Below are 27,250 nucleotides of genomic sequence, written 5' to 3'. Positions count from 1 at the left end.
TTTAATTTTCAGTTTATATTTACAAAAATTTTAAAAACTTGTTATAAAAAATTGTTTGATACTTTTTTTGGTTTATAAATTGTTGTCTCAGTTTATAAATTTGAGGAAAAAACGTAAACTCAAAAAATGAGTTTACGTTTTCAGTTTTCAATTAATTTTTTTTCAATTAATTTTTTTTTCATTTAATTTTTTTTCAATAATTTTTTTATTAATTTTTTTGCAAATAATTTTTTTTCAATTATATTTTTTATTTTTTTTTCAATTATAATGTGTGTGATCTCATTGTCATAAATAATAAAAATAAATATAAATTTTTTAGGCCCGAAGAAACATATTTTTTAGTTTATGTTTTTAAATTTTTTTAAACATTTTGTTCAAACCAAACGCATTTATAATTTATGTTTTTCTACAATAAACAAAAACCAGTTTATAAAATTTTTATAAACATAAACCAAAAACGTAAACGTTACCAAACGCTACCTTAGGAATTGGATTTTCTGCCCTCAAAACTTCATTGTCCCCGCATACAGTCACAGCCATATGATTTCACATTTAATTGTTCAAAAAAGACAAAAACAATGTGTCATTGTAAGTGCAAGGGATAGAGGGAGGGATATAAACAGAAACTAGTGCATACGTGTCATTGTTTGTGAATGCTACTAAAGTTACTCATAAGAAGGTTTGTGAACTAGTACAGGCAATTCCTCTGGCATGTTTATGTCTAAAAAAGATTTGTAAATTTACGCCTCGTTTGGCATAACTTATATAATCCATCTTTTTATCTTTTTATCTTTTTTTCATCACATCACTTCTTTACTTTTCTGCACATTTTTTCGTAAAAAGACAAAAAGTACACTTTTTTAGGACACCCCAAACCAACCCTTAGTAAATGTTGTTATGAAACTAAGGGTTAAAGAGCTTTGAAAAAAATTAAGATAATTCTAAACACAAGATATAAAGGGTGTATTTGGTAACGTTTACGTTTTCAGTTTATATTTATAAAAATTTCATAAATTGATTTTTGTTTATTTTTTATTTATTTTTAAAAAAACATAAACTACAAACGCATTTGGTAATTGACAAAATGTTTAAAAAAAATTAAAAATATAGAAAAGAGTGAGAAATGGCAAGTGGTGGCAAGTGGCGGCAGAAGACGGTGGTGGAAAGTGGTGACTGTGGGTGGTGGGTAGCTGGTGGCGAGTGGGTGGTGGGGGTGGGTGGGTGGGTGACGGTGGCGGGTGGTGGGTGGTAGCGAGTGGGTGGTGGTGGTGGTGGTGGTGATGGCAGTGGCGGGTGGTGGTGGCAAGTGGGTGGCGGATGACGGGTGGTGGTGGGTGGTGGCGGGTGGGCAGGTGGGTGGTGGTGGCGGGTAGGTGGCGGGTGGTGGTTGGTGAGTGGGTGACGGTGGCGGTAGCGGGTGATGGGTGGTGGCGAGTGGGTGGTGGTGGTGGTGGTGGTAGCGGGTGGCGGGTGGTGGTGGTAGCGGGTGGCGGGTGGTGGTGGGTGGTGGCGGGTGGGTAGTGGGTGGTGATGGTGGGTGGGTGGGTGACGGTGGTAGGTGGTGGGTAGTGGTGGTGGTGGCGGGTGGCAGGTGGGTGGTGGTGGTGGTGGCGAGTGGCAGGTGGGTGGCGAATGGCGGGTGGTGGTGGTGGTGGTGGTGGTGGGTGGGTGGGTGACGGTGGCGGGTGGTAGGTGGTAGCGGGTGGTAGGTGGTAGCGAGTGAGTAGTAGTGGTGGTGGTGGGTGGTGGTGGTGGTGCCAGGTGGGTGGTGGTGGTGGGTGGGTGGCAGGTGGCTGGTGGTGGCGGGTGGTGGTAGAAGGTGGGTAGTGAGTGGTGGTGGCAGGTGGTGGTGGGGGTGGGGGTGGGGGTGTGGGTGGTGGGTGGTGGTGGCGGAAGACGGTGGTGGAAAATGGTGGCGGGTAGTGGCTAGTGTTGGGTGGTAAAAAAAAAAAACTCAAAACTCAAAACGGAAATACATTTTTTGTGTTTTCATTTTTTGGCCAAATTTATAAACTGAAACGACTGATTTATAAATTAAAAATTTTACCAAACAAGTTTTTATTTGAGTTTTTTAAATTTTTATAAATATAAATAGAAAACTAAAAATGTAAATGTAAATGTTACCGAACGACGCCAAACAAATTGGTTCTTTCGGCACTATTGAGAACATAATTAATCTTTTGGACCAATGATAATTTCATTCATGTTACTGTTAAGTTTTCTTGACAAATGAAGATGATGAACTCATATGAAGAAAAAGAAATAAGGCAACAACAAATGCAACTATTCCATCATCTCAACTAATACCGTACAATGACTATGGGAAAATATTATAGACCCCAAATAAATTACAAAATTTTCTATCAAATCTCTTATATGGGTGTGAGATCCATACAAATTACATGTGTATGGGTCCCACACCAATGTAAAAAGTTTGGTAAAAATTTGATAATTTATTTAAAATTCCTAACGTAATTCATGATTATGTAGCTGGTGTCAACCACATTTCCGATGTTTATTTATGTCTAATAATGTGGTGAAAAAGAATGTAAATTAGTACTCTTTTAATTAAAAAAAAGGACAAGTTAGACTTTTACCTAGATTTTAGCTCATGTTTCATTTTGTTCTCTCATTTTAAGATCCTTAGAGGAAAAAAAATTATATAACAAATTACATTTTCAATATTTAATTTTCAATCAAATTTTATTTTGATCATTCACGTTTTAACTTTCATGAGTTAAAGTTTGAAAAAATTGTTACAATTAGAAGATGAAACACTAAAGTAAAATTTAAGTGAAAATTCGTAAGTGAAAATTTTAATTATTATTATTATTTTTTTTAAAGTATAATATACAATGAATTACAAGAAGAGCTAATAGGGAAGTTTATGAGGATAAATATGTGCACGTGTGAATGAGTAGAGAGGGGACAAAGATCTGGGAGAATCCAACATGGATTGGGGAAGAGTCTTTGTACACGTGCGCCTTGGCATTTATATGTTGTATGTGTAAATATCAGTTTTCTTTGTGCATGTGCAAATGTCTACGTTTTCCCTCTCGGAAAATTATTAATTTCTCTCCAAATATTATGTGATCATAATTTTTTATCAATTATAATTTATTTTATTTTTTTTCTATTTTTCAATCATCTAATATAAAATTATAATATTTTATTACTAATTATAATATCATAAAAACAGTATATGAGTGTAATTCGAGAGTATCTAATAATTACCTGTTGCACCCTTTCCCTGTGTCTACCTTTTCTCTTTCTTTCTTTTTTTCTCTCTCCTCACCTCTCACCTCGCGGGCCATACCCCATTACACAAGACAAAACACATATATTTGATTCACAATCTCTACACGCCACCAGCCCCATTTTTTTCTCTATCCAAAACAAGACGGAGTGGGAGTGGGAGAAAGAGAGAGAGAGAGAGAGAGAGTGAGTGAGAGGAATGTAACATTCCAGAAAAAAAGTTTTGCCGCTACAATGGAGTTTTCTCCTAGGAGGTTGCCTATGTTTGTATCTGTATTTTTTTTTTTGGGAATGGCTTTCCCCCGGTTCAATCACGGATTGGAGGGTACTCTTGGACTTGTGAGGGGCTCATCACGAATCTCATTTCGATAATTTGAACCGTACAATGTGTACAATTTGTCAAGTACTATAAGCCTATAAAAAATTACGTTGATCGGATATCGATAATTATGTGATCAAATCAGTTTTGTATGGAAAAAAAATAGACGGTGAAAAGTAAACGACTTACAAAAATCTGATTAAATCACATAACTATCAATATCCGATCAATATAATTTTTTACAGGCATGTAGTTCTCGACAAATTCTACACATTAAAATATTCGAAATATCGAAACGGGAGTCGTGATGAGCGTCACGGGCCCAACAATAACCCCCATTTAGATCACAGATCGAAGGAAAGCCATTCCTATTTTGAAGGAGAAGTTGTTCGGTGCCATGTGCGGCATGCTGCACCCGACATCTCAACTATCGATTGATGTGGGTCCCACTCAAGGTTTACATTACTCAACAGCTTAGATACTGCACCGGTTATGACAAAATAAATGAAAATCAAAATCAAAATGTCAAACAAAACAATCACATAAGAACATGTGGTTCAACTATAAACATCCGACTAGGGGCAAAGAAGGGTTCTCCATCTCAAAATGTTCTGAAATGATCCTCGAAATAACCCATCACGTATACTAGGCTCCAAATATAAACATTAATTGGGTCGGACCTGATGATCCAGGTGTGGCCTGCTAACGGGTCATAAAAACAAACCAAATAAAATACGAGTCACCTACAACAATACCTAATAATTTCTGGTATGGGGGGGGGGGGGGGGGGGTGGAATTGCCCATCTCTATCACGGATTTAGGTGTCCCACCCAAATGATTGTGTGGGTCTGGCCAGTGTTGAATTGTTCAATCAAATGGTTGACTTGAGGTTATGAGGTAGTTTAAAAATTTTAGCTTCTAACCCTCCCTTTCATTTCAGTTTTCATTTTTAAGGCAACTTTCTCATCTTTTGAAAGTCTGCTGATTTTACTATCACTGGCTAATTAAAGAATATTGAACCATTAAAAAAAAAATTAATTAAACTAATCAGCAACTCTTACCAATTCAATCCAATTAAACTCAAGCCCATCAACCACAATCAAATTAAACACAGTTGATCTGCCCATTGAAATTTCATGTTCAAATCCGTAGCAGTAAATTCAGACGCTTTGGATTCGATTCTCAGTGATATCTTCTAAAGCTTAATTGATACGTGTGATTTACAAATGATTGCAAATATTCGAGGTTTACTCTACAAAGTAAGTAAAAAAGAGAGTTTTCTCACCATTAAAACAAATACAAAACCAAAAATCAACTAAGACTATAGCCTAGTTGACCAAATGTACCCAAAAAAATTGAGAATTAAAGATGCTACTTCATCAATATATATATTTAAACCTTTCTTGACTAATACTGCCCCTGTTCAAGTAATTTTGTAACATATAAAGCCAAATGATGGTGATTAGGTAGCATAATTGTTTAATTAAAAGCAACCTATAGAAGGCAAACTGCACCCTATAACTCTACTCTCAATAGACTTTGTGAATGAAACCACTTAACCATTTTATTTAGAGAAGTGCAAGGCAACCCATTAAGTTGATTGGAAAATTATGGTAGACTTTTTTGCAAAGATTTGATCTTCTCCAGTTGTTGGATGTTTAATATTAAACTCAAAATCAAGTATGATTGAAATGATTCCACCATAAGTACTTTTTTTTCTTTTTTTTTCATTTTTTGCCATAATTAATTAGTGAGTTTTCCTCCTAACACAAGATACTACTAATAGTGTGATATCAAGACAACAAATCTTGGGTTGTTTTATCATTAGATTTGAAATAATGGAACTTTCATATCTGACATCTCCACTAGATAACTCTGTTTTCTCGAATATGGTTGCACAACTACTTCAACAGTTTAAACATTTTTTTTGAGTAAATAGAGTTTTCTTAAACCTATAAATAAACTATATTGATGTGGAACACACAAAAAGATGATACAGTGATCAAGTTAATAGAATCAATAGCTTTGCTTATATATCTATGTACTCATACACAGTAGATACCAAGCAAACAAGACAATAAAACGGATGCAGATTTTTCAAGGCATCTTTCCCATTTGGTTAGAAGGCCAAAAGTAAACAAGTAAAAGGATTTGTACATATATCCTTCAATAAAATTTATTGGGTGGCACGTGCCAATCACTATAATGAAGATTGAATCCCAGAAAAAGAAAATATAGAAGTCTACACATCGATATCATTATGTAAACAATGGCCTGCGGATGATCTTCTAACCAACCGAGGCAATTAATAGACCAGACGATGAATTGAAAGCTCCACAACTACGCCTCTTTTATGTGAATGACATTTCATTGGTAGTGAAAGGTTTTGTTGCAGTAAACTATTTATGTGGTCATGTATGTCAGCATTTAGCATATAGTTTTTGACATTTTGTAAGGAGGTGATACTACTATTTGACGAGGCTAATTTTAAAGATTGCACATACAGAAAAGAAATCAACACTTTTTGCAGTTTTAACCATGTAGTTCTGTAAATAAGACAATATTTTTAGAAGTTTCAAGAATTTGAGAAATTAGAAGTTTGAACTTTTTAAGCTCATACTGAGTTCTTAAAATAGGAGGAAATATAATGACATTTGAACACTCTCACCCCTAGCATTGGGGGACAAAAAAATAATTATGTCAATCAATCTATGGTATGAACTTCAAACCCATAAGAATTAACTGATAGCTTATTTTTAAGGTTGTGGCTAACAAGGCACGTGGCTTGGGTTCGAGTCCCCTAGGGACCAACTCCATCTCACCTAATTACCAACCCTTATTTGCTGTAGTATTTTGGTGCTTTTGGTGATGACTACATTTGAAGCCACCATCATTGAGGGTTTATTGCTACGATTAAAATTAAGCTTATCACTTCTATGTACTTGGCAAATCCTACAAAGTTCCTTCCTTTATTAGAAAATTATTTTAAGTTTCACTTGGATGTCAGATCCGTTATGCAAGACGACCACAACTTATCCCTATCTCTTGTTAATCATACAAAAAAAAAAAAAAAAAAAAAAAAAATTCTCTTTGGACTTCCAAGAATACATTAATGGGAGAACTAAATGCAGGTGAGAGTTGAGAAAAAAAATTACAAACATGTGGTGGTGCAAGTGTGTCTATGGTAAGGAGCAAATGAAAGGCTGTGAGGGAGCAAGTGTCACTTGTATCCCTCCATGTGTTGGTAATTTTTTTCTCTAACTCTCACATGCACGTAGTTCCCCTTACATTAATTAATCTAAACCTAGCAAGCCATGACTTCAAAGAATTTTCCTTTAGGGCCATCTTGGGCCACACATATTAGGGTTGTTAACTTGTTACAAATGAGTTCACTCATTCACAGGCCTGCTGGACCTCCTTTTCTTCCTCAAATATTTTTGGCAACCTCAAAGACAAATATTATTACAATCAAATAGCAGGGTCTCTACTATTAAAATCAAACAGCAGCGTGTGCTAATATGACTAAAAATATTTACAATCAACAATATTTCAAAGCTCAAACACAAACAATCAAATATTATATAATCAACCATATATATTTCAAAACTCAAACAATTAATTTTATTTGTAACCAACCATTTTTCAATCTCACACTAATTCAAAGTTCAAACAACAATGCAACTACTGTACAACAAATGATCTAAAAAAGAAAATATAAATAACCAATGAATCTTGAACCCTCATTCAGCACCACCATGTTGAAGCACACTGACACAATGTACGACATCCCAAACGCATGCACATATGTTCTTGTAAATCAATAAAATATAAATACTAAAAATTTGTATAGCAGTGCAATGACGATAATAAATAAGATTTGATCAGCTAGCGAGATTGTCTTACTAATCTTGGCAAGACCATGATTGAAATTTGAAGGGGAACATTTGAGCTCGATGGAGAAAGGTGATCCAGCACTAGAATCCTTCGGGTCAAAGGTCAGCTCCCCACTTGTAGGTTTGAATTCTCCAAGGCTCCATTCCTATTGTCACAAGTGCACATTCAATATTTATTAGGTATATCAGCTTGAACAAAGGTGACTTTTCAGAATCGATATCCTTTTGCCTCACATTTAGCTATTGACCAAATAGCAAATTCCTAAATAAAATAGCATTATCAAAATAAACGACAAAAGAAATCTAAATTACCTCCAATTGTTTTCCAACTGTAACAACAATTGAGTCTGGGCTTGCATTGAATGACAAAGATCCGCGCTCCAATTGGACATGAAATACACATTGTTCCAGTAGAAGATGAAGGCTCAGAGCATGTTCATAATACGTTTCATGGTTTTTCTCGTTAAACAGAGGTGGAAAGTTGCCCATGGAACCAACCTGGTCGTATCTATATAAGCTGAGACTTGATTCTCTTGGTTGAATTCCCTTGTGGATCAGATGCTTATTTGCAGTCTCTGATATGACCTGAGCCAATTCTACTGCAATGGCTTCAAGTTTATTTGTAACATTCTTGATCTTTTGGCTGCAAAGGAAGGAAGAAAAAATATCTTTGCAAGGTAATTATTACTTCTAGCTAGTGAGCAAGCAAAACTGCTAAGTTGATAACTTGATTGCACCATTAACCTCTCCTTAATTCATTATCTTGTTGACCGCCAAATAAAAAGAGTTAGCAATCTTGCTTTTATAATATGGATAGTGCCATAACAAATTTTGCAGTTGTTCGAAAGAACCCAATTAAGTTGTACAAATAAAAATGCAAAATATGACGTTAGAAATTAATACTAAACTAGATTTTTTAATTTTTTGACACTGGAAGAAGAAGAGATTTTAGTAAGAAGATGAAGGACCAAATGACCTGCAATCAAGAAGAGAAGGCCTAACAAAACTAGAAAGGTTAAGGTATGCAGCCAGCTCACCCCTAGCTAGCACCCTTGGTTGACATGTAGTAGCACCGGATAGTCACTCAATGATGCTAGATCAGTTATTCATTGCGTGTGTGGCAATGCCGCAACTCAATGATGTTAGACCATTTGCAACATTGTTGAACATGACAATGAATAAATCTTCATGATGCTAACATATGTTAATCTATGGAGGTAATAAGATGACCCTGCACTACCATACACCAAATAGGATGGTTTGAAACGCATTTATCTTATGCATATAGTTCGTTCTAGTATGTGAAGCATTTGTTTAGTTAAAAGGAACTAAGCTATAATAGTATTTTGACAATGCATCTTTGTCACTATTTTTATGCTCTTAAAAACAAGATCAAATCTTCTGTCTTCATTTTTTCTGTCCAAAACGACTTCTCGATCACATGATTATTGTATGATATAAGCAAAGTAGGAGAATTGGAAAAGAGGATTCCGTGTGCTCAATAAATATGAAAAAAAATCAAAGGATAGAGCACTAGGATGTTTTTGGTCTCTAGTTTTACGGCAACCCCCTCACCTCATTGTATTTCTTCCCAAACATAGTTAATTTCCATTACTTTCTTTTATAGCTCGCCTACTCTTAAGGGTATAAGTAGGTGAGTCGCTAAGCAGTAAAAGCAAGAGGCCCCACAACAAGTGCGGGTAGCATAAAAAGGGAGTAATAAAGCTCCTCCATCCAGCCTCGCTTCTAACATGAGATTTAAATCCCCAACCTCTCATACTATTGCTTAGAGTTGCAAAAACGAATAAAATTATTCCAACTCAACTCAACTCAACTCAACTCAACTCCTGTTTAGTTCTTTTAAAAGTTTCCTTCGGTAACGAAGCCAAGTGTCAATCTGTTAAAAGTTACTACTCGATTCAGTGCGACTTATTTGCAACCTTACGAGTTCAACTCCCATTGGGCTTAGCACATTACTTCCTTATGTCAGTTATGTTTCCTACTTCTACCCAATAATATTTTCTGACCTTGTTCCTCATGGGCCTGTATATGGGTTTAAAGGCCCACAAACAAAGCCCAATTGTTTGGACCATGACCAGTAAGCTGTTTGGGTGGTATATATATATATTATGTAGGGATATGGTGTATGGGTTAATCAGCACATCCCTGATCGATACCCACAACTGTCTCAACTGCCAATTGAAATATTCCAACCCCAACGCAATCAGTTAAACCAATATCGTTACCAGACCGAAAAATGAATAAAAAAAAGTTGGGCAAATTACATATACACCCCTCGAGGTTTGGTTAAATTACAGATACCCCTGAGGTTTCGGAAATTACATCCCGCCCCCTGAGGTTTGTATTTTCATAACAATTTACCCCCTGAGGTTTATATTTCATAACAAATTACCCCCTAATTTCTTATGCAAATATAGCATTCAGGGGAGAATTCGTAATTTCTCAAACCTCAGGGGTATTTATAATTTAGCCAAACCTCGAGGGGTGTATATGTAATTTGCCCAAAAAAGTTTCGGCCCTCGCTTACCCGAGACTCCGATACTTTTCGGCTCCGATTTCATTTCGGGCTTGTTCCGTCACCGTCTTCTCGAAACGCCGCCACACAAACTCTTCACAGCCGCCGTAATGCCGGCAATATCCACTCCTTCCATGGTCGGAAATTCGGAAAATCAAGTCGGCTTCCGCCAACGCCGATCGCAATTCGTCTACCCGAATTCCATGCCCACTGATCCGAAACACACCGAAATCCGCAGCGGATCGCAAAAGGCGATTGACCGAACCAGCGTCTCTGGATAAGAGGGAGTGGAGATCGATGTGGGCGGGAACGGAACGATGAACGTAGTCGGGGAGGGAGAGTTGGGGGATTTTGAGAGATCGGTTGAGGTAATTGGAGAAGATCGAATCGGCGGCACAGCGGGAGCCTTTGCCGGTGGGGATCGGGGATGGAGGCGGTGCCTGGGATGATGAGGAGGATAAGCGACTCCTCGACCGCATGATAGACATTAGAGGTGGTGGTGGTGGTGGTGGTGGTGGCGGCGGCGGCGGCCGCGGCGTTGCTTTTGTTTGGCGTTTGACAAGTACAAAAAAAAGTTGACAGGCGAAAGAGAAGCACTTTTTTTTTTTTTGCAAGTTTAGAAGGGCACTACCTATCTACAAGTAGTAGTAGTAGTAGTAGTAGGCCCCGCTATGGTGCACGTTTGGTGTAGTATGCACGTCTGCAGTGAAGATGTGGCACCACATTCCTCACGTTCACACCAATGAATACGACGAGTAAAGAATCGCAAAATATCAATTTTTCCCTCCTCTGTAACAGTATTTTTTTAATGCCTAAAATTACTGCTTAATTATAATCCCAAACTATGTAACTTGACATTAATAAAAGTTACTCACATTATTCCAATTTTATTATTTATAATCATTTATGTGATTGGCTAGTAATAACTTTCCTCAATTGGAGTTACATTTGTTTATTATTGACTATATAAATTAATAATTTTTTATTTTTGAAAAAAAAATACTCATGTTACAGTTATGACGTTTCCATCCTAAAATTTTAAGGATCCGCCTCCTTTCCAGCCATCTCTTACACTTTACAAGAGATGAAGACACGTGGCAACCAAGGATCCAAAAGCGAGGGAGAGGCCACGTTTTGTGCATATCGATCGACCAATCGGATGACTGGTACAACACTCGTCTACCGCGGTTGTCACCCTCATCAACCGTAGCTATCATCTTATCTACGATAGTTGTCACCTTGTCGACCGCGACCGTAGCTATCACCTTATTTACAGTGTTTGTCACCCTATCGACTGCAAATGTCATCTTGTTGCTGAATGACCGACCAAATGACCAGCTGATTGACCGACAAGGAAGTGCAAGACATGACTGGATTGAAATAGTGCTGGAGAGGAGGCAAATCCAAATTTGCAACCGGTTGACCGACAAGGGAGTGTAGGACATGGCTGGATTGAAATAGTGCTGGAGAGGAGGTGGATCCAAATTTTGGTAAATTCTATTTTAAATATCAAAATTTAATTATTACATAGCATCCCATGAGTAAAAATGTTGATAAATTTGGGTGATTGATCATAGGTACAAAGTGAAACACAACTTTATTTTCGATGTAACCAAAAAAAAAAAAAAAAGTGAAACACATTCAACCAAACACAGCAAATCCCTTTTTAATTGGACCTTGAATTTATAGAGGAAAAAAAAGGGAGAGAGAGGGAGAGAGAGAGAGAGAGAGAGAAGAGAAAAGAGAAAGTAAATGAAGTACATACTATTTTTTTCCTCCACAAACTCAGGATCAAAAGACAGTATTAATAAGTTTTATTAAGCAACACAACCAAAAAGCAAAAAATGCTTCACTTACAAGAGGACAAGCCAAAAAGTATTATCATTCCAGTTACAAAAGAACATGCCAGTTGAAGTTACATTTAACCTAAGCAACAACAAATAATCTGTGTTCAAAGCTAAACTACAAGGTTGGGAGGCCAAAACAAGACCTGTTTGAAAACCATACTTTTCAATATCCTATATATAGACAATCACTCAATGCAAAGCAATTTAATATGGGGGAGAATAATTAGTAGAATGTACAAAAAGGCATTTGCATTACCCTGAAGGGTAAGAAGAAAAAAAATGACTCATTTCCTAAAATCCTAGGCAATAGTGAAAATGAGCCGCAATGGCAGAAAGCTCAGGATTAGGCCGGTTTGTTAGCAGAACCTGTTCTATCCGTACTTACTATGCCGATGTAAATAGAGCATCCCTTCCCTTCCCTTCCCACCACAATCAGTTTGACAAAGGTGGGAAATCATCTTCATCCTTTAGACGGTACAATGATTTTGCCGTAACCCTACATGTCCAAAACAAAAGGGCTCAAACACAATCCTAAGATGTCATTTGATAATGTTTACAATTTACTATTTTATGTAAACAAAAATATAAAACATGTTTGATACACAAGCATTTTGAAAACAAGTGAAAGGAATGGTCGGCCGGAGGTGGAGGTTGAAGGTGGTGACTGGAGGTGGTTGCTGGACGTGGGAGGTGGTTGACAGTAGCTAGAGGTAGAAGTCGGCAGCATGAGGTGGTGGCCTACAGTTGGAGATGGTGGTTGTCCACCAGAGGTGGTTGTTAGAGGAAGTCACTAGCAATGATGGCCAGGATGGGGGAGGCCAGTGGGGGTGATGAGCAGTGGTGATGGCTGGAGGATGTGGGAAGAGGAAGGAATGAAAAATTTTTCTCTAAACAACTGAAACCAAACAAGTTTTTTGTTTGCAGTTTGCAAAATTTTTATAATTAAACAGAATATTGTAAACATAAACGTTACCAAACCGACAATATTTCAACCACACAGCAACAACAAATAATAAATTTCAGAGATTGTAAAATTCTCATACCTATCCTGATTCATACGCAGTGCAAGTTTCGATTTTTGCATCCCCGTCGTTGGAAGGCTTTGAGTAGAAGTTTGAGGGAGCAAAGAGGCAGGATTCAATTGCCTGCTGCATTCTGGCAATGTCACTGCTAATGGAACGTGCCCAGCTGACCCAAACTCAATGACTCCATCAGATTGGAGAAGTAAACTATTGATGTCAGGGTACACAGTTCCACCAGGGGAATCACACTCATAGGAATCTGAAGACCCGGACTTCCCATAACCTTGATCAGAAAATTGAGTTTGTGACAGTTCACGACTGCTTCTGTCTAGCAAGTTTGTCTCCATGGGTGTCACTGCCTGCCCATTGTTACGAGGGGACCTCACTGGTCCCTGATTCCTCCCCCTCCCGGTCGAAGTGTTCTGGTATGGAGGCCGGTTCTGCAAAAAATTACCCATAAAACCACTTAAAGGTAAAAACACTCACCACTGAAACAATATAACATAAAACAGAACCTGAAATATGACACCAACATACACTGAACATGACATTTCATCTGTTAACGTTGTCAGTTTCCTGTTTTCTAAAAAAAAAGAAACAGAAAACTTGCTTTGTGTATAAAATTGTTTTGAAAACAAAAATAGAGAAATATGTTTGGTAAGATGCCGGAGGTGGTGGCCAACGGTGGAGGGTGGACAGATGTGGTGACCTGCGGTGGGGGGTGGCCAAGGTGGCAGCCATAGTTGGTGCTCGAAGTGTTGCCAGAAGTCACAGAGTGGCCATTGGGCCGCCGAAAGGGGGCCAGAGATCACGGCATTGACCGTCAGATCACCGAAGAGTCACCAAAAGGTGGCCAGAGCTTGCCAAAGGTAGGTAGTGGTTTCCAGTGGTCAGTGGCAGCAGTGGGTGATGGTCGGAAGTGGAGCGGGAGAGAGAAGAAAATGAAAACTTGTTTTGAAAACAAGTGAAAACACCTTTTTTTTTCATTTCCAATTTTTTCTTTAAATGTTGGAATCCATTCCATTTTTTTGAAAACAAACACAATATACCAAAAAGTTTCTAAAAAGACAAAAACAGGAAACTAAAGTGTTTACGAATGACCCTTAAATGCCTTGTTTCCATATAAATCTCAAATGCCCAAAACATAGAGAGGTAAGAAACTAGTATACCACATTTGGGAAGTATGTCCCCGTTCCTCGCGGCTTTGGCATCTCCTCCGCACCAAATGTTGTGCCAGGTAAAAGCAGCGTGTTCATGTGGTAGAAAGTGGGTCTTGGGATAACACCATTAGCATTCACATTGGAAAACCCATTCCGCTTGAAGTGATATGCATGCCGGATTACATCCCATGAACTCTTACTATGAAACTGTGAGGGCAACATTGGAATCATAGGCAAAGCAGGCACACTTGAGGAGTGCTCGTAGCACCACCAACCATATTGCAAACTATGAAGGTGACTTTTATAATCCCCACTGAGATCTGAAGCAACATCCTTTGATCCAACAGTGTTCGGGACCTCATGATTACCAACTGGCAAGTTCTTGTCAGGATCTGCAATCAAAACAGAGAATTCTAGCTCTTTCTTATCAGATTTTCCATATCCCGGTTTTCCATTAGTTGATACAGAGCCAGAAAAATAAAGATGAGGTGCATGATATGTAATGCCCCGTTGAGGCATACTCTCCTCACCACTTGGATGGAAAGCTTTAGTTGTATCATTGGAAATTTTAAGACTTTGAATTCTGGAAGTCGCCAGGTCTTCTGCATCCCCAGAAAAACGGCTTCCCATAACAACGGTCCTATTCGGAGAACCGTCAGTTTCTGACAATAATGCGGCATTAACCACCTTCGTATAGCCATTTTGATATCCATTCACAGTTCTACCTACTTTTGTCTTGATCCCTGATAATTCACTGTTATAATCTCCATTGTGGGATGATCCATTAGCAGAGTTTAAATCAGAAATTGCGCTCTCTTTTTGACCTGATACAGTTTCTAAAATTGATGACGCAGAAATGAAACTATTGTGACCAGACATGGGGACTGGATCTTGAACATCAGGCCTCTGAGCACTTCCGTGAATATCCAAAGTGTTTGAGAAAAATTTGCAGAGTTCGCCGGCAATGTTATCTTCTGGCTGCAAAAGGATTCGCCCAAGTTTACGGGCCCCATATGAGAAAGCACTCCGTATTCGATAGTAGTTTCCTGCATAGAACAGACAGGTTATCATTAATTGATTATTTATAATAAAATAAATAAGTAAATAAAATAAGAGGGAGTTTGAGAACATCTGATAATTTGGTGTTCAAGGACTCCATGCCCAACCAGGCGACGTATCTCTGCTTTTAAAGTCCAAATAATTGTGCATGCACACAAAATAAATGATAAAGTTCAAATATTTTCCAAGAAATGCTTAAAATGAAATACACGAGGTTTACATTCTCAATGAGTAACAAATTTAGCTAGCTAATTTTTCACACATAATTTGGCTAATCTTTTTCCATGTCAATGAGAAAAGAAACCATCAGTTTTTTTTAGTTGCATCCCCAAAAATGGTGTTCTTGGTGCACTAAAATTCTACACATGCAAGATTCAAGATTATAAATGAAACATATCTAGCCTTGCCTCATAAGTACAGCAATTTCAAAATCTGAAAGCTCTCTTTCACAATGGGGTTGACGAAAAAGAAGACATGTTTCTCTACCTTTGCTGACACTGCGTCCAAGGTTGTTGTTTTCTTTTAGTGGATCAATTATGTTGAGATGCTTTTGGCAAAAAGTTCGTGAATTTATGTCAACCCCCCTTGAAGGAACTGAGAACTTGTCTGCACAATACCTCAGAAAATCATTACTAAGCAGTAGGTCACTCATACCATTTTCAGGCTTCTCAGCTGCAAAACAAAATATAAATTAAAATTTAAAAATCTCAATCAAATGAAAAGTAGACTCATACGATATGGTACCAAATGTTAGAAGATGCTGCTCACCCACAATCTCTGGCAATGAGGATATACGGACTGGACCAATTAAACTAATGCAGTAATTGTCCCAATCGAATTTGCTAAAGTAGTCCAAAAATCTATATAGAACCTAAAATTCATCGGCACAGTCATGAAGTTAATTTTACGTCAACTATATGTATGGAACACAAATAATGATTTACATGAGAACTCACTGCTAAAGGACCATTCAATGCTGAATGGAAAAAATGGAAGATGTATAGAACCAGTGTCTCCAAAGCATATGTAGAAATCAAGCCATGATGAGCACCAAGAATACGACTTTCATAATAGCACCATGCCTTAATCAGTATAATACTGCGTTTAAATAGATGATCTTTGCCAATAAGGTGATCAACCTGTAAAAGAACAAGCAACATAAATGTGATATGCTATTTACTCTAAAAAACACAGTGGCATAAACAAGTCCACGTCCAACACCCATACCAGAGCCCATGTAACATAGCATACAACTCAGCCAGTCAAAATTACTTAATTAGAACATTTTTTAGAATAGTTTCAAATGCAAGGATAGTTTTCTAATAGAACAGAGATGGCTAAGAGTATTTAAGGTGCAACTCTCTGCAATACTACACCCGATTTTTGCTTTTGGGACTTGCAATGCTAAAAGGATGATGAATGAAAAATGCCAGAATACTGCAAAAGCTAATTGCAGCATATTCTAGATCAGAAGTGTACTGTGTGCCATACCATTTGATCCAGATGCTAAATTGTTGGGGCATCAGTTCCCCGTAATCCTGAGTCCTGACCCACAAACATCTGTGTTCCATTGTTTGTGATGAAATTTTTTTTGTGGACTTGGTATTTAAACCAAACCAAACCAAGCCTTAAGTCCCATCAAATGGGTTTGGCTAGAACTTGGTATTTGTAGGAAAGAAATAAAGAGTGGGGGGGAGTGTCCTTCCATATTATCTAAAATCAGATAACACTTCACTGACATTTTTCTTGACAAAAACAGCAAAAAGCTACAATGCTATAGACAGAAAAAAGAAGAATCAGTACATGCCCAGGATAACAGATGGTAAACAAGTGCATGAGTAGGTTACCTTTTATCAGTAGAATCAGTTACTTCTTAAAAAGTGGCATCATATTAGAATTGCACATTTAAGAGGGTAATCTACCTGCTCAAGAAAGCATAGTGTACAGAGCCCTCCTAGTTGATTGAAGGAGATATCCACCACAATATTCTGTACGATGCATTTAACGAGCTTAACCTGCCAGAAGAGAATCCGATATCTAAAATATGAGCATGCATACATGCATCACCAAACTACAAATTCTTTTACCATCTGGTATAAGAAAATCAAACAAAAGGGCAAAATGAACAAAAAAATAAAAGCAAAAAAAAAAAAAAAAAAAATCACAAGTTAAACAGGTATATTAGCCCAATGGAAATTCCACGACTTTGTGAACCAAGAGAGAGGACGTAGGACAGCCTAGTATTTTTTTAGTATTCTAGGGCTGTAACACAAGGGAAAGTGGTGAATTTTGAAGATTTGAGTGAAGAAATTGGCTTAGGGTTTATAAAAACAATGAATGCCAAAAGTGTAACTTAGGTTTTGATAAGTAAATTGATGCAAGGACATGTGTAATAACAGAAATTCAATAAACAAGAAAACAAAGAGAAAAGTACCCTACTCCACAAGGGCTTGATTGATCACAAACCGACTGATAGAAGAGTCACAACTATCTTTGATTTAGAGAAAAATTCCACTCAACTCTACATTCATGTAACAGCAAGGGGCCTAGTGCCTAGACAACCCTAAACTTAAAGACACAAAGATGCCTAATAAAAATTGCCTCCTCATACTTAGAAACGCCGACGATTAGGAATAGCGGTGAATTGGAAGAATGGGGAGAAGAAGAACTGAGAAACCTGGCAGGTTTCGCCAACTTCTCCCTTGGGCCTTGTCTTACTGCGGTTCCTTCTGGAAAAGATAGTCTTCCACAACTCGAGGAAAGAATCCCAGGGCTGGAATATGCTTGCTGGAAAGGCTGGATCATCAAGCCTACCCCTCTGTTATCCACGTTGAGACCCTTGGAAGGGGTTAGCCCTCAATGTACTGGAGAGGAATCTGGAGATGAATCCGAGGATTACGAATCCTACACGTACGTATTTGACGAAAGAGATCCATTGAGGGGCGAAATCGTCCCTGGAGGAGCCAGAGTGGACTTTGAAGGAACGATGATCGCCTTGAACATGAAAGGGGAAGTAGTAATTCATGATAGTAAAACGGGCGCCACTCTATCAGGCACCAACAGAATGGAAATTAGCTTTCCACGCGCATAGCTTTCATTATAACGAGTCTCATTTTTAAGGGACTCCTTTGAGTGACAGTTTGGGTAGGGAGACGGGAGCGAGAGCTTTACCTATGACCAAGAATTGCACCTTCCTACAGGAAAAAACGAAAAAAAAAAAAAAGGAAAAAAAAAAAGATCGGCTCATCCTTATGAAATTATAGTTAGAGGTTATTTATAACTTTCACACCCTATTATTCTTCACGTCGCAATTCTTCCTGCAATGTTCAATTCTTTCACCCTTTATTTCATAACCTTGCGCAAACTGCTTATTCGCTTCACTCCTTGATGTGCCGGAAGTTATAATTAATCCTTAATAGCCAGCCAGAGAGTGACTTAACTCCAATCCTGCAAAGAGAACAACCCCTGTAGGCAATCAGTTCCTACCTATTCTTGCTAAACTCGGCATCAAGACTAGTTGCCTGGTGATGTTAGGAAATCTGCACAGATAGGATTGCATACTTGGTCACTCATGCTATGGAGGATCCCACTCCAGTATCACTTTGATTCATGCAGCTACTATGGAAACAGCTGGCGTTTTCATGATAGCAAGGTGCTCCCCTTTATTTGAATACCCACCTGAGGCTTTGATTGTTATTACTTTTGCAGGAGCTACGCCATCATTCCTTGCGACAACCACTGGAATATTACAGAACGATCTAAAGAGGGTCGGTTTAGGGGATTAATTGATTAGATACCCGAGAACCATAATCTTTCCTAGGAACAGCTTCTACAACAATAGATAGGGGTTAGGTTTGTTTGGCATCTATGCCCCCCTGCCCTCCAAACAGTATAGGAGCCTTTTAGCTCGTACTGCTCACACTCCTAGATCTTCACAGCACCTCCTCCACCATAGTGTGAGCTGGGAGCAGCTCCGAAAAGCGAGGCTACTTAAAAATTCGCTTTCAACAACAACACCACAAATAAAGTAAACTATGGTTGCCCACTGATCTGATCATAGGTGAAATCCAATCCCTTTGCTTAAGTATCAGATCGACCAAATTGAACAAATGATAGGTCAACATCATGTTGTTCATTGGGAATTGAAGAGGGGAGAACGAGCAGACATTCAACGATTAATAAATATTTCTTGTTATCGGAATTCGTCATGAAGATGGATCGCCCTTAAGTGGTTGAGCTGTTCATCAGCTAGGGATGGGAACTCCTTTAACTTAACTGAATTGAGAAGTCGAAACAGAAGTTCAATCATTTGAAGTTCTGTGTTCCACGAGTGTACAGGCGGTGGGAAGGCAAAGAATTGATATGGGATATGAATGCGGCAACCATGGAAACTACATTTATTGGAAGAATTAGATAGGAAGAAGCATGTTGCCAAATTGTGAGTTCAAACATAGGAAATCTGGATATCTATAGCAAATAATTGTTTGACGCCAAGGAGTGTTACATAACAGAGATATGTGGCATAGCCTGAGAAAATTTGTAACAAATTCAAAATGCTTAGACATTGTCTTCATGGGGAAAAGCGAAAATTATTGTGTTTCCCTTAGTAGAATTGAACTCTTTTGTCTAATGATGTTTACCAACAGATTTTCTCTCATAGAATACTGCATTACCTTTCCTGCAAAAGCTCACTTCCATTTGGAAGCAATCTGACGATTGACATGTGATGTGAATTTTTCATTAAAATAGACCAAGAAAATAATAAACGGAATACTCGGTATGAAATATGATCAAATCAGATATGTGGTTCCTTCAGCACCCTAGGGAAAGAAAAATTCCAGGGTCAATGTTATGATAGCTTCTACATTTTTATCTAAACCCACATTCGGCTTGTGGCTTTCTCCAATAACGACTGTATACTTAGACACAGATCAGTTTATTCAGCAGTATCCACTATCTGCAAATTGAAAAATTCAAGCATCCCAAAATGCTAGCAACAAATGGACATGGCAATACGACAAAGAAATTAAATGAAGATGTCCTCAGTTTAAAACAAGCAAATATCTTCAGAAAAGTATATCAGGGTAAAAGCAAAAAACCTCAGCCCAAATGAGTTGGACATCCTTCACTATGAATTCAGCAGCCCTATTCTTATATTCAGCTTCAAGTACAGATACTACCTCATTCACCAAAGCATCCTCAACATTTGTACCACCAAAGGCTGTCAAATCAATATCTCCATCAGGAAGATATGTTTTTAGTGGTACCGATCCAAATGGAAAGACCTGTAAAAAGTTCAAACAAGAACTTTATGAACATCATAGAAATTTATCAAAAGATACTTGAAAAGATAGTAGATCGGGCTCAAATTTGAATACAAATTGGAAGCCACATAATTTATTGTAATTCTCCAAGGTTCCATAAGAGGAATGGAAAGAACCTACATAAATTCAGGAAAAATACAAATAACCTAAAGACCAACAAATTATCAAAAATTGTTGGAAATGCCATCACCAAACCAATGGTTGGACCATCTCGGCATCAATTTCAACAGAAAATTTCACTTCTATCAAATTTTGTTAGATATAAATTTGCAATTGGTAGGAAGAATTATCTTTTGTACTTACAAAAGGCTGAGTGGAAGTAAAATATCCTCTTCTTTATTCAATGATTTAATTGAACTCCAAAAATACTAATAAAATTAGTAAGTGATACTAATACTTGATCATTTTGTCCCAGTATTTGAATATTTGTTCCCTTGTAGCCTTCTATCATACTTTTGTGGTTCCCTCATTAAAATCAGCAACACCAGTCCACTACAAATTTGGCTGACAAAAGTTTCCGCCCAAGCAGTTTATCGACCTTATAATTTGGCCCGATTTTAATTGTAAACCAAACCAAGCCAAGCCTTAAGTCTCATCAAATGGGGTCGGCTACATGAATCCTTCTTCTCCACGCGACCCTATCAAAGGCCATTTCGTTAGTCAAATTAAGTAGATCCATATCTCTATTTATAACGTTAGCCAACATTAATCTAGGCCTACCCCGTCCCCTAACACTCCCCTCTACCGTTACAGTATCGCATCTCTTCACTATTGCCTCTGTTAGTCTACTTTGAATGTGACCAAACCATCTCAATCGATTCTCTCTCAACTTATCTTCTATCAGTACTACTCTTACCCATTCCCGAATACACTCATTCCTAATTCTGTCTTGTCTAGTCTTGCCACACATCCACCTTAGCATCCTCATCTCAGCAACACTCATCTTATCTACATGTTGTTTCTTAGTTGCCCAACACTCCGTCCCATACAACATCGCTGGTCTAATAGCCATTCTATAGAACTTACCTTTTAGTCTAGTGGGTATTCGTTTTTCGCACAGTACTCCAGACGCACTTCTCCACTTACACCATCCCGCCTTAATCCTATGGGCCACATCCGCATCAATCTCCCCCGCTGTTGTGATAATCGACCCTAAATAACGAAAATGTTCACTCTTAGGCAATTCTTGGTTCTCAATCTTCACTTCTCCTCTGCTTTCATTGTTACTGTTACTAAATTTACACTCCATGTACTCTGTCTTATTTCTGCTTATCTGGAAACCTTTAAATTCAAGAGTTTTTCTCCAAATCTCCAACTTTGTATTAACTCCTTCTCTAGTCTCATCCACTAGCACGATATTGTCTACAAAAATCATACACCATGGCACGTCATCCTGAATATTTCTCGTCAACTCCTCCATAACTAAAGCAAATAGATAAGGGCTTAAGGTAGATCCTTGATGTAACCCAACAGTGATAGGAAATTCATTTGTCTCTCTAACAGGCGATCTAATAGTGGTCACCACCCCTTCATACATGTCCATAATCATATCAATGTAACCTTTTTGTCACCCCTTTCTTCTTTAACACCCACCATATTATATCTCGGGACACTCTATCATATGCTTTCTCAAGGTCGATAAACACCATATGAATGTCTCTTTTCTTTTCTCTATACTTTTCTATTACTCTCCTCAAAAAATAAATCGCTTCCATTGTTGACCTGTCGGGCATAAACCCAAATTGATTATCTAACACCTCTGTTATATCTCGCAATCGGCGTTCCATCACCCTCTTCCACACTTTCATTATATCACACATTAGCTTGATTCCTCTATAGTTGTTGCAATTCTGGACATCTCCTTTATTCTTATATATTGGCACTAAAATACTCTTCCTCCACTCATCTGGCATGTTCCTAGTCAACAAAATTTTGCTAAACAACCTAGTCAACCAAGCAAACCTCTTTTTACCCAAGCACTTCCAAACTTCAATAGGGATATTATCGGGTCCTAAAACCTTATTTAATTTCATCTTCTTAAGTGCAATCTCCACTTCAAAGTTCATAATCCTACAATAAAGCTTATAGTCTTGGTTTATCGTATTACTAACCATTTCTTCCCCTATTGTCGTACCTCCATGTTCCTCATTTAATAGTTTCTTAAAATAATTCTTCCAACTTTCCTCAATCTCTTCATCCTTCACCAATACCTTAGAATCATCATTCTTGATGCACTTAACTTGATTAAAATCTTTTGTTTTCCTCTCTCGTATCTTAGCAAGTTTGTATACTCTTTTCTCTCCTTCTTTACTATATAGTCTAGTGTATAGGTCATCATAAGCTTTCAACTTAGCATCTCTCAATACTTTTTTGACCTCCTTATTAGCCAATCTATAGCTCTTAAGATTTTCCTCAGTTCTATCATTCTGTCACTTTTTAAAGCACTCTTTCTTTGCCTTAACTACCGCTTGAACCTCTTCCCTCCACCACCAAGTTTCCCTTTCGACTCTCCAAGCACTTCCCTTGAGATTCTCCTCATACAATTGGCCATCGAGTTCCACATTGTGTTAGCATCATCTTCCAAGTCCCAAGTACCTTCCTTATCCATTCTATTCTTAAATATTTCTAGTTTATCCCCTTTTAGGTCCCACCATCTCGTCCTACGACGCCCACCATCCTTCCTAGCTTGGTATTGCCCTTTAAAACATAAATTTAGTACCAAAATCCTATATTGAGAGGTCAAGCTCTCTCCAGGAATCACCTTACAATCATTACATTTTAGGCGATCCACTTTTCTTACTAAGAAGTAATCTATTTGGCTCTAAACTGACACACTCTTAAAAATTATCAAATGCTCCTCCCTCTTCTTATACATAGTATTGGCCACCACCAGGTTAGAAGCCAACGCAAAATCTAAGATACTCTCTCTAGCCTCATTTCTGTCACCAAAATCGTATCCACCATGCACCCTTTCATAGCCTAGTTTATCTATGCTTATATGGCCATTAAAATCTCCACCTATAACCAGGTTCTCTCCTACGGGCATCTCCTATAAGATCTCATCCATTTGCTCCCAAAAATCCCTCTTAGTATGATCATCTAATCCTACTTAAGGGGCGTATGCACTAATAACGTTCACTATATTCCTTCCAATAACTAGTTTAACTAACATAATCATATCCCCTTTCCTAATAACCGCCACTACATTCTCCACCAGACCCTTGGCAATTATGTTTCCTACCCCATTCATGCGTCTATCCTTACCACTATAATATAGTTTAAAACTGGTATCCTCAATTTCCCTAACTTTCTCATCCGTCCACTTAGTTTCTTGTATGCAAGCTATACTAACTCTCCTTCTAATCATAACATCTACCAATTCCAACGTCTTACCAGTTAAAATTCCTATATTCCAAGTAGCTACCCTAAACCTGTAGTCTTTGACTAACTTCTTTACCCGCACTCGTCCAGAAAAATGCGCAAATCTGGCATCCCTAGGAATTGCATCCAAAGTACACTCACTCAGCATGAGTTAATTTTACGTTAAAGCACCATAATGATTTCCCTATGATATAAGATTTGAGATTGCCTCTCCAAATTTGGCAACCATCCATTCTATTATTTCCTACCTATATAAAGATTAATACTTTACAATGACCCTCCCCAAAAACCAACTATACAAAACAAACAAAAATTTACTCTTAATTCGCAAAATAGCCTCTTGTTCTGCACAAAAATTCTATTTTGTTCACCCCAAACCAAACGCCAAGCTTTCCTCCTCCTCCCCAAACGAGCTCCCCTTCCCCCATCTTCCTATCAACTCCAAACATGAGGATCAAAGATCATAACTCTCACCCACCTGACAATGGATACAAAGACAGCTAGTTGTTTCCTCATCATGCTTACATGTGCACCACCAATTAACATGCACTTGCCTCCTGATCAGATTATCAATAATAAACATCTTACCATACAAAGAAGGTCATCTTAGATGGGAACTTTGTATTAAGGAAAAGGGGCTTCTATGACCCACAAGGGTCTCATATAAAGGCTACACATTAAATTGATCAGAAACGGATCTCATCCATCGAATAGAATCACCTCCGTCACCAGACACCAATACAAGTAGCAAATAAGCACCCAAGGAGATCCAACAACTCTCCAATCTCTCAATCATTTAGCCCTCTTTATTCATTCAATTCAACAGCCAACCATAAACTTGTATCACAAATATGTACACATAATTGCCATGGTAGTAAATTTGTAACCCGCCAAAAGAACATAGACACATACTACACACACGTCGCGTATAGAGAAAGTACCGACACTCAAAATAAAACAAAACAAAAACACAACAACAACAACAACAACAACATATTATATTAATTTCAAAACAACAACAACAAAATACGAATATTTCAAGAATCGACATGGCTTATAAAAACAAGTTGACAATTTATAGTTGCACTAATGTCCAACCTCACGACTTTATGACACATAAAATGGGAGATCAATTAATTATGGTGCAAGACAACATACTTCTTTGGCACATCATGGAACCACATTCAAAGCAGAATATACACATCTCTTGCCACAATTTAATTTGTAACAGCCTCGATTAATACCAATACTAGACCCCTGGCACTTTCTACCAGTCCCCAGCTAACACATAGCCGATGTTGAAAAAATTCCGCCAAGCTAAACTACCATAAAGTTCAGTTTTTTCTTTTTCCAAAACGACATACATTGCACGTCATATTGGTCACAATTCAATCACTTTTAACCACTAACACTTAATCTCCAATTCACAGAAACCAGATCAACAAACTGTATCAATTCATACAATCTATTGCAGTTAAACATGTCCAAAACAAGCCAAGCGCTTCCATGATGCTTCAACTATCTCGAGTATTGAACTAAACCCGGGTTCCAAACCTTACAAAAAATCTAAATTTTCAACCACAACAAACAAAACATATACAAGAAGCAAAACATTCAAATGGAATCACATACAACATAAAACACTCATTTATATACACATTTGTATATATGTGTATCAGCACATCAAATGCTCACCTCGCAACCAATAGCACCTCCAATCAACCTCTCAACGTAATCTATAACCTCCCTCCTCCTTTTCTCAGACAAGACAGTGGGCTGAACCTGCCATACAATCTTCTGGGTCGCTTCCTCTGCTCTGTTCCAGCGCTCTGGGTTCGACGATGACGGTGATGGTGGTGATGGAACTTGCCTCTCTTCTTCTCGGAGATCACCCATTAAAGTACCCAATTCTCAAAAACGCAAAAGAAAACCAAAAGGTCTTCTCACAAACCATATGGGTCTCGAATTAACGATACCATCGTCTCTGTTTCTTGATCAAAATCGTTTGGTTTCTGGGTTGGGTGTTGAACTCGATTCGTGAGGGTTTGCTAGATGGGTATGAGAAATAGTTACATGAAAGTGAAAAAAATTGAAATCTGTATGCACAGGATACCAAAAATAAATAATAATAAAAAAAATACAAAGATGGTGTGTGAAATTTGTTCTGGATTTGAAGAAAAATCCAGGCTTGGTTGGTTTGTATTCGAGAAACATGTTTTGAGATAAAAAGTACAAAATTTTGTTTGGTTTGGTTTTTTTTCAAAATATGTTTTGAAAAATTATTTTGAGAGAGAATTTTAGAAAAAGTGATTGATTTGATGTGTATGAGAGAGAGATTTGTTTGGAAAACTTGTAAACCAAACAAGTTTTGAAAAAAAAATTTAGAAAAATTTGTTTAGTTTGATTACTTTTGAAAACTTATTTGTAGAGAATTTTTTCTATAATTTTTTGAGAAACACAAACCAAGGCCCAATCTTCTGAACTTGGATGAGTACTTTTGTTATTGGGTATTGTCGATTTCTGTTGGGTTCATATCAATCCTTTTCTTTTAGTAAAAATACTTAAAACTCTGGATTTTTGTTGGATTTTTTGTATGTATTTTTCGGATGTGTCCTCTTTTCAAATATGCAATTTATTATTTTTTACCCTTTTTACTTCATCATTTTCCCTTCTTTTATCTCTTTTTCTTCTTTTGCCTTATTTTATAGGGCATTTTCTCAAACTAAGCCTCTTTTGCTTCTTATTTCTCAAATTAGGTCTAGTTTTAATGGAATTCTCAAACTAAGTTAAAGCGTTATTACAAATCGCGCTTTAACTGTTTGGAGGCTAAAATTTGATGAATAGTTAAGGTGTTATTGTGAATCGCGAGTTTAATTAATAAAATGCTGTTAGGAATAGCGATGTTAGCCTCAATTATAAAACGATTCATTTGCTATTTTTTCCACCTCAATTATAAAACGCTATTCTGAATAGCGCTTCATTTTCTGATTGGTTTAATAAAGAAAACGCTATTACAAATAGCGAGTTCACTTATGAATAAAACGCTATTGCAAATAGCGATTTTAATTGTGAATAAAACGCTATTTAAAATAGCGTTTAAACTGTTTCACTGCAAACCCCTTTCCTGGTGTCATTATTTTAGTGATAATGTGATTCAGAAAATTTTATTGGCTTTAAAGCCATTGTCATGTTAAAAATTTTTTTTTTTCTTTTGTTTTTGTTTTTGTTTTGGTTTAGAAGGTGTAATTCAGAAATTTTACATAATATGAGAAAAACCTCTTTTCATATATTTATTTTACATAATATTTTTCATATGTATAATTTTAAAATCATATTCATTTAGATATTATTAAGCCAATCAAGTTCATTTACAAAAGTCATGGTTTCATTGTTCACTATTGTAAGCATGGATTGAAACCACACTTTCACTGTTCATTTAAATTAGATTTAATTT

At 37.4% G+C, this 27,250-nt stretch overlaps 2 protein-coding genes across 5 annotated transcripts; both read right to left on the bottom strand.

Annotated features, from left to right (window-relative positions):
* Positions 1–7,170: 7,170 nt before the first annotated feature.
* Positions 7,171–10,658, bottom strand: LOC114300023 (2-oxoglutarate (2OG) and Fe(II)-dependent oxygenase superfamily protein). Its single transcript, XM_028244877.2, has 3 exons — positions 10,016–10,658; positions 7,780–8,110; positions 7,171–7,613 (listed from the first exon to the last, which is right to left on the bottom strand). Exons 1-3 carry the CDS (start codon positions 10,489–10,491, stop codon positions 7,392–7,394), a joined length of 1,029 nt encoding a protein of 342 aa, XP_028100678.1. The 5' UTR covers positions 10,492–10,658; the 3' UTR covers positions 7,171–7,391.
* Positions 10,659–11,869: 1,211 nt separating this feature from the next.
* LOC114300024 (uncharacterized) lies at positions 11,870–26,066 on the bottom strand. 4 transcript variants are annotated; one of them, XM_028244878.2, is made up of 9 exons: positions 25,492–26,066; positions 20,191–20,376; positions 17,014–17,106; positions 16,048–16,230; positions 15,860–15,962; positions 15,578–15,763; positions 14,042–15,078; positions 12,894–13,312; positions 11,870–12,346 (listed from the first exon to the last, which is right to left on the bottom strand). In XM_028244878.2, exons 1-9 carry the CDS (start codon positions 25,690–25,692, stop codon positions 12,283–12,285), a joined length of 2,472 nt encoding a protein of 823 aa, XP_028100679.2. In that variant the 5' UTR covers positions 25,693–26,066; the 3' UTR covers positions 11,870–12,282. The 4 variants fall into 4 exon arrangements, with proteins under 4 accessions (XP_028100679.2, XP_028100680.2, XP_082775107.1 ...); XM_028244879.2 differs by having other exon boundaries at positions 20,272–20,376; positions 25,492–25,967; XM_082918981.1 differs by having other exon boundaries at positions 15,578–15,697; positions 25,492–25,963.
* Positions 26,067–27,250: the final 1,184 nt, after the last annotated feature.

Source organism: Camellia sinensis, chromosome 3 (genome assembly GCF_055761805.1).
Source record: "Camellia sinensis isolate YWXY chromosome 3, ASM5576180v1, whole genome shotgun sequence".
NCBI classification, from domain to species: Eukaryota; Viridiplantae; Streptophyta; class Magnoliopsida; order Ericales; family Theaceae; genus Camellia; species Camellia sinensis.
The sequence above is the reverse complement of the archived record's forward strand: the minus strand, read 5'-3'. Positions and strand labels throughout refer to the sequence as shown.

Bases quoted from the DNA above. Each gene is read 5' to 3' on its own strand.
- LOC114300024 (XM_028244878.2), bottom strand. From the start codon at position 25,692: ATGGGTGATCTCCGAGAAGAAGAGAGGCAAGTTCCATCACCACCATCA. The intron at 16,231-17,013 runs GTAGATTACCCT...GTTCTTTTACAG, and splicing joins CACTATGCTTTCTTGAGCAG to GTTGATCACCTTATTGGCAA. The intron at 15,963-16,047 runs GTGAGTTCTCAT...GATGAATTTTAG, and splicing joins CATTGAATGGTCCTTTAGCA to GTTCTATATAGATTTTTGGA.
- LOC114300023 (XM_028244877.2), bottom strand. From the start codon at position 10,491: ATGTCTATCATGCGGTCGAGGAGTCGCTTATCCTCCTCATCATCCCAG. The intron at 8,111-10,015 runs GTAAGCGAGGGC...CTTCCTTTGCAG, and splicing joins GAAAAGTATCGGAGTCTCGG to CCAAAAGATCAAGAATGTTA. The intron at 7,614-7,779 runs GTAATTTAGATT...TTGTGACAATAG, and splicing joins CAGTTGGAAAACAATTGGAG to GAATGGAGCCTTGGAGAATT.